The sequence below is a fragment of the Halichoeres trimaculatus genome, unplaced genomic scaffold (genome assembly GCF_033239565.1).
Source record: "Halichoeres trimaculatus isolate MK-OKI-2021-1 unplaced genomic scaffold, fHalTri1.1 fHalTri1_scaffold_12, whole genome shotgun sequence".
NCBI classification, from domain to species: domain Eukaryota; kingdom Metazoa; phylum Chordata; class Actinopteri; order Labriformes; family Labridae; genus Halichoeres; species Halichoeres trimaculatus.
In genome coordinates this window covers 3,837,871-3,850,745 of record NW_027437190.1, presented here as the reverse complement: position 1 = coordinate 3,850,745, position 12,875 = coordinate 3,837,871, and the positions used below count along the sequence as shown (strand labels likewise).

At 43.8% G+C, this 12,875-nt stretch overlaps 1 protein-coding gene across 1 annotated transcript in view; it reads left to right on the top strand.

The window, feature by feature from the left end:
• Positions 1–12,667, top strand: part of snrka (SNF related kinase a) — a 60,278-nt gene extending 47,611 nt beyond the window's left edge. The window contains 5 exon segments of the mRNA XM_074683521.1: positions 4,199–4,333; positions 7,284–7,482; positions 7,954–8,063; positions 9,063–9,573; positions 9,575–12,667. Coding sequence (XP_074539622.1) covers positions 4,199–4,333; positions 7,284–7,482; positions 7,954–8,063; positions 9,063–9,573; positions 9,575–10,225 — 1,606 coding nt within the window. The 3' untranslated portion in view covers positions 10,226–12,667.
• The last annotated feature ends 208 nt before the right edge of the window (positions 12,668–12,875 follow it).

Here is a 12,875-nt window from a genome sequence, read left to right as displayed (position 1 = left end):
TCTATGACGTTTAACAGACTGTTAATCACACAGAAGGCAAAGGAAAGAGCAGTATCCCAGAAACACTGTTTTGGTCGAAAACAGAATATACCCTTAAATGATCATTCATTAATGACTGCAGAGAGTTTGGTCTCAGTGATTTTTTTTTTTTTTTTTTTAATTTTCACTGTGTTCTGGTTTGAGGTTTACATTTGAGTATCCTCAAGTGTACTTATGGCTTTTGTATTCAGAGCTTGATAGGATTACATTTGCATCTTTAAAGGGGACATTTCATGCTGATCCCTGATTCAATACTTACGTATAATATAATTAATTTGAAAACAAGACCTTTCACCCCCTGAATTTTCAAAAATTGAGATATTGAAATTAATGAAATTTGATGCCTCTGAAAATAGGTAATTGCCATTTGGCAGCAAGATTTCGACCTTAGTAACGACACAAGGATCCTTTCTTTTTATTGGAGTGATCTGATAAAGCAGCTCCTCCTCTGTGATGTCAGTTAGTCACACAACCGCCACCGAGGGATACACCCACCACGAGCCAACTGGCTGAGTGCTGGGTGCAGGGACTCTGCTCTGCTGAGCAGCTCAGCTTTACACGGTGAATTAGCAGTTAAAACACTGTAGTTTTAGCAGATGTCGTGATACTTGTGAGACTGTGATATTTGCATGCTTGTTCTGACATGCACTGTGAACCTGGACCACAATAATGCTGCGGTAATAACATAGTGAGGAACTGACGGTAGAGGCGATCTTTAGACTACACTTTCAGCATGATGGATAAAACAGACAGGGAAAAGTGAAGGAGCAAGATAGAGCCCTGTTATAGAAATAGTTTATTGGTGAAGTCTGCCTATATTTCCACATATAAACTCTACATGTTACAGTACCGGTTTGGCTCACCACACTGAAGCGTCCTGAGATGATCTGTGTCCAGGTGGATTTTCTTCCTCCTGAGCTGCAGAACCGTCCGGGTCTGACTCGGGGTTCAATACAAAAGGACGTATCCTACACTCTGCCATTTTATTAGCGCTATCAATGCCTTACAGTGAAGTTTTGGCAAACAGCAAACTCGCTCAGTCTGCTCCATTCAATATGGCGATTTTATAAATACTGCCATGCTGCAAAAACCGCCCCCTGGCTCTACCCCCTCCGCCCCTCTGATAGAACTGACCAATCAGAGCACAAAGGGCTGTGACGTTGCGAGGTTACTGGAGGTCATTCTCCAAACGGCGCGTTTCAACGAGATCTTCAGAATGGCCTAAACTGAGGATATTGAGAACGCTATTGTGGGGCAATGAAGGAACTAAATGACTTGTACTGAGGACAGAAATGCTTTACAGGCATCCTAGTCTGGCATAGTGAAAAGGAGAAACAAGCATGATATGTCCGCTTTAATTCAAATGTTTTACAAAACAAAAAGGCAAGGTCAATTTTCTGAATTTTCCGATTTGAAAAAGTGAGAAAAGGTTTATGCTTTGAGGCAAATTGCCCAACCTCCTACAAATGAGGATACGAGCCATGTTAAAGGGAAAAAAAAAAGTAAACGTCTAAGATTACTTTTATAAAATTACTTGAATAAAGTCATACATTTATGAGAAAGAAAGTTGTAAATGTATGAGACAAAAGTCATAAATTTAAAAAATAACATCATACATTTATGGGATTAATCTCTCCAATTGGCGAGATTAACAGTGGATATCAATGGGTAGTGTAGGAAACAGGGTGAGAGTGGGTAGTGACATGCAGGAAAGGGGCCACCGGCATGAAGGTGAGCCTCTTGGAGCTCACTTTTTTGTAGTTTTAACGTGGCCCTAATCCTTTCTCCTAACCTCTTAAATCATTTGCATACATAATTAAAGATCAAATCTTTGTGGCAGAAGGTCTTTTTTGCAAAAGCTTTTTTTCTGAAGCTCAGACAGTTTAAAAGCAGTGTACACTCTCATGAATGTGTAATTATTTGCATACCTCTCCAAATCTAGCTAACACAATCACAGATTAAATGGTTCCCCTAAAGGGGTACTAGCAGAAAGTACTGTTAAAGAATCACTGAGCAGAGGTAATCTGGTTCTTCAGCTGTGAAAACGCTCCCCCACATACATTCATCAATGAGAACTCAGCCCACAGCGCTCACAGACACATGAAGGCACACTTGTTTCAGTCTGCGCCTCCATAAAATGTGAATGAACCTGTTTCTTTTTTTCTTCCCCATGCTTCTGTGTCAGGAGAATTTCAAAAGAAAAAAACACTTTCCTTGTGAAGCTGCTAACAAACGTGAACTCACAGGAACGTCTCATCTCTTCCCTGCAGCTACCAGCAGAAGCCAGAGTGCTGCTACGCGCTGAGAAAGAGCAAATAAAGATTCAGCTGTTAGATTCAGAGTCATGTTATCCAGTTCACACTTGTTCCTCCTAAACTTGTTTCACATTCACCTTTACCTTTCTTTATTAGATCGAAACACACACACACACACACACACACACACACACACACACACACACACACACACACACACACACACAGGATACTGAACAATTTGCTCCCTTTACACCCCTCTCTTGAGGAGTGATGAAACCGCAGCACATCTGCCTTTGTATGTCTGTGTGCATATTAATGACAGGTGTCTGTAGGCACAGTGACAGTTTTTAATGGATGTCTTGTCTTTGTAATTTACTTCTGGAGTGCCAGCCAAGGTCAATCCTGGTAAGAGTCAATTCTAAGAGGCCGTTTACACAACAGTGGTTTAAGGATCAAACTCTAAGGAATTGTTGCATTTTGTCTTCGCGTTTACACAAACCGGCACTTTAGCCGACCTAAAACGCAAATTTTTAAAAACGGCTAGACGATAACTTTCCAAAATATTATTGCCAATAACAGATATTATTGTCAATATTATTTTTTTTCCATTTTTTCATTGATGTAATTATGATAAATGGGATAATAAAGTGAGTACACCATATCAAAAGCAAGAAACTTAAATTTCTTAAGAGTATTTAACTGTAATTAAAAGGTCAGGACCTTTAAAATAAAATAAATTAAACTAAAAATATAATAAATTTAACAAACAAGAACGAGAAAAAAAATACAATGAAAATGAAATGGACTCTCTTTTTGAAAAAAAAAATACATGTCAATGAAAATAATTAATACTAATCAAAAACAATAAAACATAGACCCTGTCTCTAAAGAAAAAACAAAACTCCAAAAAAAACAACGATAATAAAATCTATAGCCTAAATAAAAGGGAGTTTATACAGTTCCTGAATTGTTTGTAACATGTACTTTTTCCCAGTCAATCCGTACTGTCTGTCAAACATTTTGAACATTTCTGGCTTTCAACCGTATTGAAGGGCTGCATTTCTTTGGCAATGCAGCTGTCTTTGAGCGCCCACCATTTGGTGCTTTTATTTCTATTTACTTTGCAGACCAAAAGCCTCAGTAAGAGCGGACTGTCAAAAGAACAAGGCTCCGCTGCACCTCCCCTTCTTCTTCTTCGTTGCCACTATTTTCAAACAAATGTGACATATCAGCTCGTTGGTGTTCATGAGCTCACACTTTGTTCATTCTGATAAAAAACAAAATATTCCCACACTGGGACTGTGGCAGGCTGCTTAAGAACCGTATCTTTGGTGCCATCACTCATATTAGCGTGTGTTTCCTCCTTACCCCTCAGGACGCTCGCTTTAGCTCTCTCCATGTGTACGCGCGAGCAGCCCCGTCTTCACCCCAAAGATCGTATTTTTGACAGATGCTCACTCTGCTATAAACCCGCTAAATCCGCTACAGAACCTATGCACCGCAATGTTAGGAAAGATAGACGCAGCGAGCCATCTTCTCATTCAGCCTCTTTGGTGGAAAGAGAGGAGGAAAACAAACATGCATGCACGTGTCAGTTTATCAAGGCTGGCAAACTTACAGAGGACATTTTTATTTATCGTTTGGTTCATTGATTTATTGATTATCGTGACAGGCCTAGCTGCTTAGAAAGTAGGTACCATGGAGGAGAGAGGAGACTGCAGTTTATCGCTTTGAGACACACCCCTCGACAGAAACTAGGTTGTGTCCAATGTGGAGATGATGTCCATGTATTATACAGTCTCTGGGAAAAACTCTTTTTTTAACCCCAGTTGTGTTTTTTTTATTTCCATGCCTCCATGTGCTCTCTTTTTAAATGTTTATTGTGTGACTGTGTCATTCAGAGCCCTGGAGACCAACAAGTATAACCACATCACAGCTACCTACTACCTGCTGGCTGAGAGGATCCTGAGGGAGAAGCAGGAGAAGGAAGTCCAGACCCGCTCCTCCAGCCCCAGCAACATCAAGGCCCACTTCAGGTAAAGAAAAGACACAGCCCTGCAAAAACACCCTCAGAGCAGTAATGAGATGCAGTGACACAGCAGGAGGAAATAATAGCTGTGTGCTGTGGCCTGTGCAGAATAATTTTCCTAAGCAGAGCGTGAGTAAGAAATATCACCGCTCATCATCATAATAACTGTCTGAGTCATAATGTGAGCTAAGAAGAGGGTAATTGACCTCCCTCGCTCCACTGGCTCGCACTGCTGCATGTCTTTCTCCACTGCACAGTTAGGAAACGGTGAGCCAAGACTGTGCTGCACCTCCAAACGTCTCATCTTTGAGTTTACACTGAGTTTTTCACCCTGCTTTACTCGTTTGACTCAAGAGCGTAAGTTTCTCATATGTCTTAGTTTAGTATAACCAGCAGAAACAAGGAAAAAAGTCTCATCAATGTCAGGAGGCACACACAGCCCAGTGAGTTTCTTCACCCTCACAGGAAATGTGTCCAGGTTTCATTTCAAGCTGAGCTCATTTTACCACCTTTTAGCAACGTTTCTCTGATGCACACCAACTCTCTGCTTCCAGGGGTTCCTGTCCATCTCTCTTCACTGATCATCACATTCTCTGTGTTCAGCACTTTGCCCAAAGTCTGTCTCACTACAGCAGATAAAGGCTGAGACTACGTCATTATGATGCCTCAGTGCTGTCTGCAAGAGAAGCTCTCGTTGTATATTATTAGAATGGGAGATTTAATGTACTGGACTCTGGATTTACTCTTTGTTTTAAAAAGAGCAAAGTGACAAAACTCTGACTCCAGTCACAGAACAGAAATCCTCATTTTTCCCTTTAGCTGGTGAAGTATTTCCTCTGTGATTCTTTGCCAGCGTTCTCGTCTTATAAGGAAGAGGAGCGCTGGACAGTGCAGACGTAAAAGGAGGAGTGACAGAGGAGAGGAACAAATAAGGAAGAGAGGAGGACAGCTGGCTCAGCTCCCTCTGCATTCCTCTCGCTGCTCAACAGAGGATGTTTCTGCTCCAAGAAGCCCTCTCAATTAGCCAAAACCAAGCATCACAGCAAAACATTTACTGCCAAGGTTTATTTTTATTCTCCTAACCCTTAAAGAACAGAAGGGCTTGATATTTTAATTATGCTGATATTTCAGGAAGTGAAAATACATTAGAAAAATACAAAGAGGCAAACAAACACTGTGAGGAAGCTGATAGTCTCTGTGCTGCCTGCACCAGTATGATGGTAGCTTTAGAGTCCTAAATGACTAAAATACACCAGATGTGTCTGCAGTTCGTCTCCGCTTCATCACGACCACTACCACTCTGATGCCGCAGCCACACCAAACGCGAACTCGTGAATTTATTTGCGCGAATCGCCTGTAACACGCCGCGTGAACGCCTGAGTCTGCACACTGGACTATTTTGACAAGCTGAGGGGTGAACATGCATTAGCACGGCAGATGAGAGAAGTCGGCCATCTGAGGCAAAGACACAAAACCTGATGCTGAGCTCTTCTACTGCTCTTTAGCTTGATGACTTTGATTACACGGAAATGCCCATCTACTTTAAATCCATGCACACCAGGAGAAAAAAAACAGAATACAAAAAAAGAAGGTCACAAAAAACCTGACTTGAATCTTATTTTGAAAACAGAACTTAGTTTCCAGTTTGAATAAAAATGTGCTTTCCTCCTGCTGTGAGAGCAGTTGTTCCTACTTTACAAAGCTCTAGACAGCAGGGTCGGCATCATCATTAATATTTTCTATTATTTGTCTGTTATTTTTATTCAGTATTTTCTCTTTCTGCCCAATTTGCAATATAAATACAGTGGATAAATATTGCTACAAGTTGTGTTTAAGTCACTTTTTGTGATGACAAAAGCGACTATCTAAAAGGTCTTATCATCTATTTTTTGATTGAAGCATGAACTTTTATGACCCTGTCCGTTAAAATGATGAACAAGTAAAATATCTTATGTCTGCTCCCACATTCTCTTGATGCTGCTCCTCTCTGCGCCCTCAGTGTCAGAGCAGTCACTTGTTGGTACAGAGCTCTGATGGGATCAATCTTCCTCTCCTGTGATCCACGTCCAGACGACTGTTAAAGAGAAACAAACTAGATTTTAGATTTTTTTAATCAACTCCTTAGCTGGTCACCTCAAAGCAAGCAAAGTTTGATTTTGATCGTTTCACTCAGAAAATTAAACTGTAATGTTCCCTTATTTTAGGACAAACTCCTTTCAGGGTTTTCCGTCCTCATGTGGATTTGTTCTTTGATGTTGGATCATGTATCTGGATTCAGCATGCTCTGATGCAGATGTTGGCTTGGGTCAGTGAGGCATCAGAGCATGTTTTAAGCTAACAGGAAGTCCTGTCATGTGATGAACTTGTTACTGATTCTGGAGTTGCTCGGTCTCATGGCTCGTTTCAGCTCGTCTGCTCACCCTGAGCAGCACTTGTTGTTCAGACCGATCTGATGGTGGTTTGATCACTACGTCACAAACAGGAAGATAACCTTTAGTGCTTCTTCAAGTCATAATTCACAGGATTCTCCTCTGGAAGGTATGAGACACTGGATACATGCAGCGTTATGAGACAATGACAGCTCCCTGTGCTGCACCAGTCCGCTAAAGTCCAAATATCCTGAGAGCAGAAATGAGTCCATATATTAAACTGTGAGTAAATGAGTGTTTGGATGAAAGAGTTTTGATTTATTCATGCTTAATAGGTCACAGGCACATAGTAAGACAATCCCATATTTCAGTGGAGTAACTTGTACAGCAGGGTCTTTGAAGTTGTGTGTGAGGCCCTCCCCCTCCTCCCTGCTATATCTGTCTGCATAATTCACCATGAATAAATCTGGGGCTTGATTTTACGAGCTGCGAGTTACCAGCAGAGGAGACACTGACTGAGTCTGGAGCTGGAGGCTGACAGCTTTAAAATGAGGTCATAGTGTCAAACCCTCTGTCTTACCTCCACAGGCAGTCGTGGCCGACCAGAGTGGACATGCACCAGGACATCGAGGACAGCCTGGCAGCCTCCTCCATCTCCCACGCCGGAGGCCCCCAGTCCCCGGCCCGCAGCGCAGAGAACCTGCTCAACGGACATCGCTCCAAAGGCATGCTGGAGCTGGGCAGGAGAGAGGAGACGGTGACCGACTCTCCAGGACCGCCTCCACAGGTAGCCTCACCATGTCTCACCTGGAGTCCCCCGCTCCTCAGGGGGAAAGACTAAAAGAGATCTGTCTGTGGTCCCCTGATACTGAAGTCCTTAATGTACTGGATGATTAATGTTTTACTCTGAGGACTGGAGCTGATCTTTCATGGTTCTTTTGACTCCACACAGGCAACACAGCTAGCAGGAAGTTGTTTTTAAATTGTTCACCATGTTCATGTGCAAATTAAATCTCACAGGACCAGATTTTACTCAAGTTGTGCACAATTCTAGTCACAATGGAAACACCAGCAAGGTACAGTTGTATTCAACTTTAGAAATATCACTTTTCTTGAGAAAGTGTGATGGAAACACAGATGGTCTCAGATACTCCATCCCTCTTCTAAAGGATCGTAACGTCCTCTGTTTGGTCTGTCTGATCCATTCTTCATATACTCCTGAAACATGTGTATTCAAAGTTTCTCTGTTTCATTTCAGGGAGCCTGTGCAGCTGCCTCAGGTCCTGCTCCTGGGTCCAGTTCTGGGACCATCAGGGCCTCACAGCCCCCCACCACAGCAGCAACAAAGCAGCGAACCTGCCTTTTCAGGTGAGACACTTTGAGGTTCAGTTTTAGGTGTTTTAAAGAGGGTTTGTAGTTTGATTCTGTAGAGTCACAGCTCTGATATCAGTCCATAAAAAGTGGGAACTAAAGTCACTTCATAGTCATCACATCCAGAGCCTGACAGAAAACCTGAGGGTGAAGTTTAGTTTCTTTTACAGAAAAAATCTGTTTTCCATTTATTGCTCTAACGAAAAAAAAACGTATCCAAGTTCACTTTTTATTTCTACTGGATTATGGTGATATCTTGATCCTGCAGCCTCAGACTCTGAATTTGTACGCATCACGGTGTGTTCTATGAAAAGTAGGTTTGTCTTCTTCGCAAGGCCGTACTAAATGATTTTATTTCTGTTCCTTACTGACCTCTGAAGGCATCACTGCCTCATGGCACACAGTCTTCTCCAGAACAAAGCTTGATTGCACTTTGTAACAAAGAGCCCCAAAGAGGGAGCACGGTTAGCTGTATAAACGCAAACAGGGTCAGGTTTTAACAATCCACAACCCACACCAAACTACACTGATCCAAACAGGACCACCTGGTGGAGACGGGGCTTTAGTCTGGATGATTTCAAAACCAGAATTAGGGTTTATCTGATGAGCTTGTTGACTTGTTTTACTTGTTCTCTGTGTGAAGCTATTGGTGGCGCCCTCTTGGTAAAAGAGGTTTTTGCATCTTAAAGGGAAAATAAGATTAAGTAAGATAAAACATTTCATGTAACCTTTTAATCTTTTTGACTTTTTACTAAACTACGACCTGGCAGTGTTTCTCTTGACTCTTCATTAAGTGATGCTTTCCTCTGGTTTGACATGAGACAGGTGAAACAGTTCAGCCTTCTTTGGAAAAGTGACAGGATGGTCATAAATCAGTGTCAGCGACCATGAGCAGCAGCCCAGACACCACATCAAGCATGTTTCCCATGGTTCAGTCCTTCTCTTTCTGAATGAATAAACGTTTGTGTTTCTTTTTCTGTTTTTTTTTTTTTTCAGAGTGGAGGAGGATGAGGAGGAGGAGGACGAGCAGGACCCGTCCCCACTCCCCACCCAGGTAATCCTGCGCCGCAAACCTCCATCCATCACCAACCGCCTTACCTCCAGGAAGAGCGCCCCCGTGCTCAACCAGATCTTCGAAGAGGAGGGGGAGTCGGACGACGACTTCGACATGGACGAGGGTTTGCCTCCCAAACTCTCCCGTCTTAAGATGAACATGGCCGGAAATGCCGGCAACCTGAGCTCTGGGGCCGGTACCTCTTCGTCCCCCGGGTCCACGCAGAAGCGCTACCACCGCCGCAAGAGCCAGGGGAGGGGGTCGTCATGTTCCAGCTCAGAAACAAGCGACGACGACTCAGAGAGCCATCGAAGGCGTCTGGATAAAGACTCGGGCTTCGGTTACGGCTGGAACAGAAGGGACAGCAGCGAGGGGCCACCAGGCAGCTCGGGGGGCAACGGGGGAGGCAGCAGCTCAGGCCAGGGTAAACCTCCTGGAGAGGGGGGGGGGGGCCTCTGGACCGGACATGGGGAGTCCTCCAGGTGGGGGCGAGAATGGGGGAGGGGGTGGAGGTGGTGGAGGAGGGAGTGGGGGAGGCGGAGGTGGGAACAAAGGTCAGGACAGCCCCTCTAGTTGTTGCAACAACAGTAGCACCACAAACCCCGCCCTCAACTCCATGTCCCGCTCGTCCCGCACTGCCAGCCGCAGCGCTGAGCTGGTGGAGAGCCTGAAACTCATGAGTCTGTGCCTCAGCTCGCAGCTGCAGCAGCACCGTGGAGGGCGGGGGAGCCGAGGGGGAGGAGGTGGGGGGAAGTTTATCATTGACCCAAACAGCATCTCAGGAGGGAGCATTAAAATCCAGGAGAAATCAACCTGGAGGATGTGCATCGGCTCCACCGGGAGCCTGGACACCATCACCCTCCCCACCACCAGCCTGCCTCGAACCCACTCCGCCTCACACCATCAACGCAGAACAGCCACGCACGGCCCCTCCCATCCTCCAGGGGGCAGGGACGCTCACAGCAACCTGAGCGCTTTGAAAAACGGCGTGCTTCAACTACCTCTGTGTGAGAAGACCATCTCTGTCAACATCCAGCGGGGCGGGGGCTCCCGGGACGGACTGCTCTGTACCTCCGCCCCCGCCAGCTGCTGCCAGGTCATCTGAAGCTCCCACCACGCTGGACATCGACCTCCTCACGTCACACCATCAGTCTGAGCTCTCTGTTTCTTCTTCTTGTGTTTCTCTGACATCATGTCACACCTGGCGCCCTCTGCTGCCTCAGCTCCGCCTCACGCTCACTCTGGTTCAGGTGTTCTCTGCGTCTTCTGTTCTGGTCCCTTAACCTCCTGAAACAAGAGCAGCTCATGTTTTACTGTCACAATCACAGATATTACTCTGATGAGATGCTGAACCATCGGGTAATGGGAAACGGACGGTTGCACATGAAATCTGTGAGAGTAAAAAATCCAGATGTTTCAAGATTAACTTAAAGAAATTCAGAGTTCAAAAGTTCACATGGAGGGGAAGTTAAAAATGATGGAGCATATTTAAGAAGCAAAGATGATTTGTTGCTATGGTGAAGTTATGGATTTATAACTGCAGTTTTTTTAATAAGAACTATCAAATTATCGTCAGGCTGATTTGGACCCATCATTTCTTGTAAGTTTATGACTTTTTCTTGTGAATTTAAGACCTTATTCTTTAAAATTAATGAGAATAATCTCATAAATTTACTTGAACTTTTCCGTTAATGTGGCCCTAATCCTCTGATGTAGACACTCATGGATGCTTTTGTACAACAAAGTTAAATATTTGTAAAAGTTCTTTCTGCTCAGTGAGAACAGAAATCGACCGCAGAAGAGCTCTGCTTCATCACACCTCCACACCAGAACCAGGGACTTTTAATTCCTTGATACCTAACTCTGGTGCAGGTCTCTAAAATCCAAATTGGTCCAGCTTTACTCTTGACCTCAAGTGTATGAACCATTTCTCAGTGTTACTGTAAAGTTGATTCTAAACCCTGACATTTAATCTTGAATCATCAGATCTTTCACTCTCAGAGCATGGAGCTCGGTGGTTGTCACATGTGGAGCATGGCGGCTGAAGCGTCCACAGTTTTGGACCCCTCCCCCCATCCCTCACCTCTGACCCGCACTCCCTCTGAACATCACCTGTCAGGTGGACTCTAACCCGGTTGAGAATCTTTGACCACTTATAACAAGCGTTTTGTTGTGACTCCGGTCTGAACCCCGTTTTGCACTCAGACAATCGGTTCCTCGTTGAATAATTTGTGAAGCTCATTTCTACTCTCGTGTGAATTCACTTTTTTTGTACTAACTGCAACATCTGTGTGTTCTCTGTCCAAACCCTTTAAATTTAAAGTGTCTTTTTTGAGGCAGTCGCTAGAAACGGGACAGGAGCTGATGTTTTATCAAACTGTGTGTGTGTGAGTGTGTGTGTGTGTGCGTGTGTGTGTGTGTGTGTGTGTGTGTGTGTGTGTGTGTGCACTCCTGCGGCAGCAAACAGGTGTCACTCTTTGTACTGTAGCATGTCAATGCTAACCACCCACAGGTTTGAATACGTTACTGCTGACCATGTATTTAAAGTGTTATTTTTTTACTCACCACTCGGCGTGTTACTGATCCAGACGTCGCCACACCATCATCATCATCATCATTATCCAAATGTTTTGCTCTGATTTAACCTCTGCTGGCTTCACGTCCACACGCCTGCACCCACGCGTCACCCAAAGCTCTCTGCGCGTGTGGGTGTGGCGTGGAGACTCTGTACGTAGTGAGTTTGTATATACAGTGTGTGGAAAAGTAAAGTTTATTTTTAAAACTTGTACATTAATTTGAGTGACCTGCTGTTTGAAAACATGGACGAGGGGCCTCTGGAGCTTCGACATGAAAAAAAGAAAGCTCCTGACTGGCCCAGAGGAAGATCTGAGTGAGGCGAGGAAGGAAATGTGGAAACTTTTTAAGGGCATTGGCAATAAGCTATATGTGTGTTGCAGCTATCTGTACAGAAACTTCTCTTTTTTGTTTCTTTTTTTAATGAAATCCTTTTAACGGCCATATTGGACTGAAGAGAAAAAAAGGAAAGCTATGTTTTGAATCTTCTTGGGTTGTTGTCTGAGTGTTCTTTTAAACTCTTGTACATAGTGATGTAAATATGGTGCTCTTTCTCTAGAACAGCCGAGTGAACCCTTGGTGCATAGCTGTACAGTAATAGCCTTATAATAATAATAATGATAATAGTAATACTGTATGGGTGTCTCAGCTAAAAATCAAGCCGTGTGGGAAAAACGACACGGTGCTCTTCATACTGTCGGGTCTCTTTGACTGTCGTCTTACTCAGCTGTATTCAGGTGAATGACGTGCATGTGTTTCAATGTTTGACATTCAGTGACACACAGGAGGGAGAGGGAGTCAGCCACAGATATGTTACTGGACCAAAAAAAACAACAGAAGAAGAAAAAAAAGGAGTGAAACTGACAGAAATCTTCAGTGTATTATTCTGTAGTTGATACCTGTTGTCAGAAGTTACATATAGCTATGGTAATATCCAAAAATAAAATGTGGAGTACTGTCTCACATGTGGAGTCCTGACTGTTCTCTTTTCTGACGGATTAATGTTTTCGTCTGCATCATGGATCGACTGTGAGGTCCCCACAATAACTGCTCCCCCTGGTGGCTTGCTGCAGTTAAGTCAAAAACTCTGCCTCTCCAGTCATTCCAGATGGGCTGTAATCAAACTTTGGAAAATAAATACACCAGGCAGATATGTTTCTCACATCCATATGCTGTGGTAA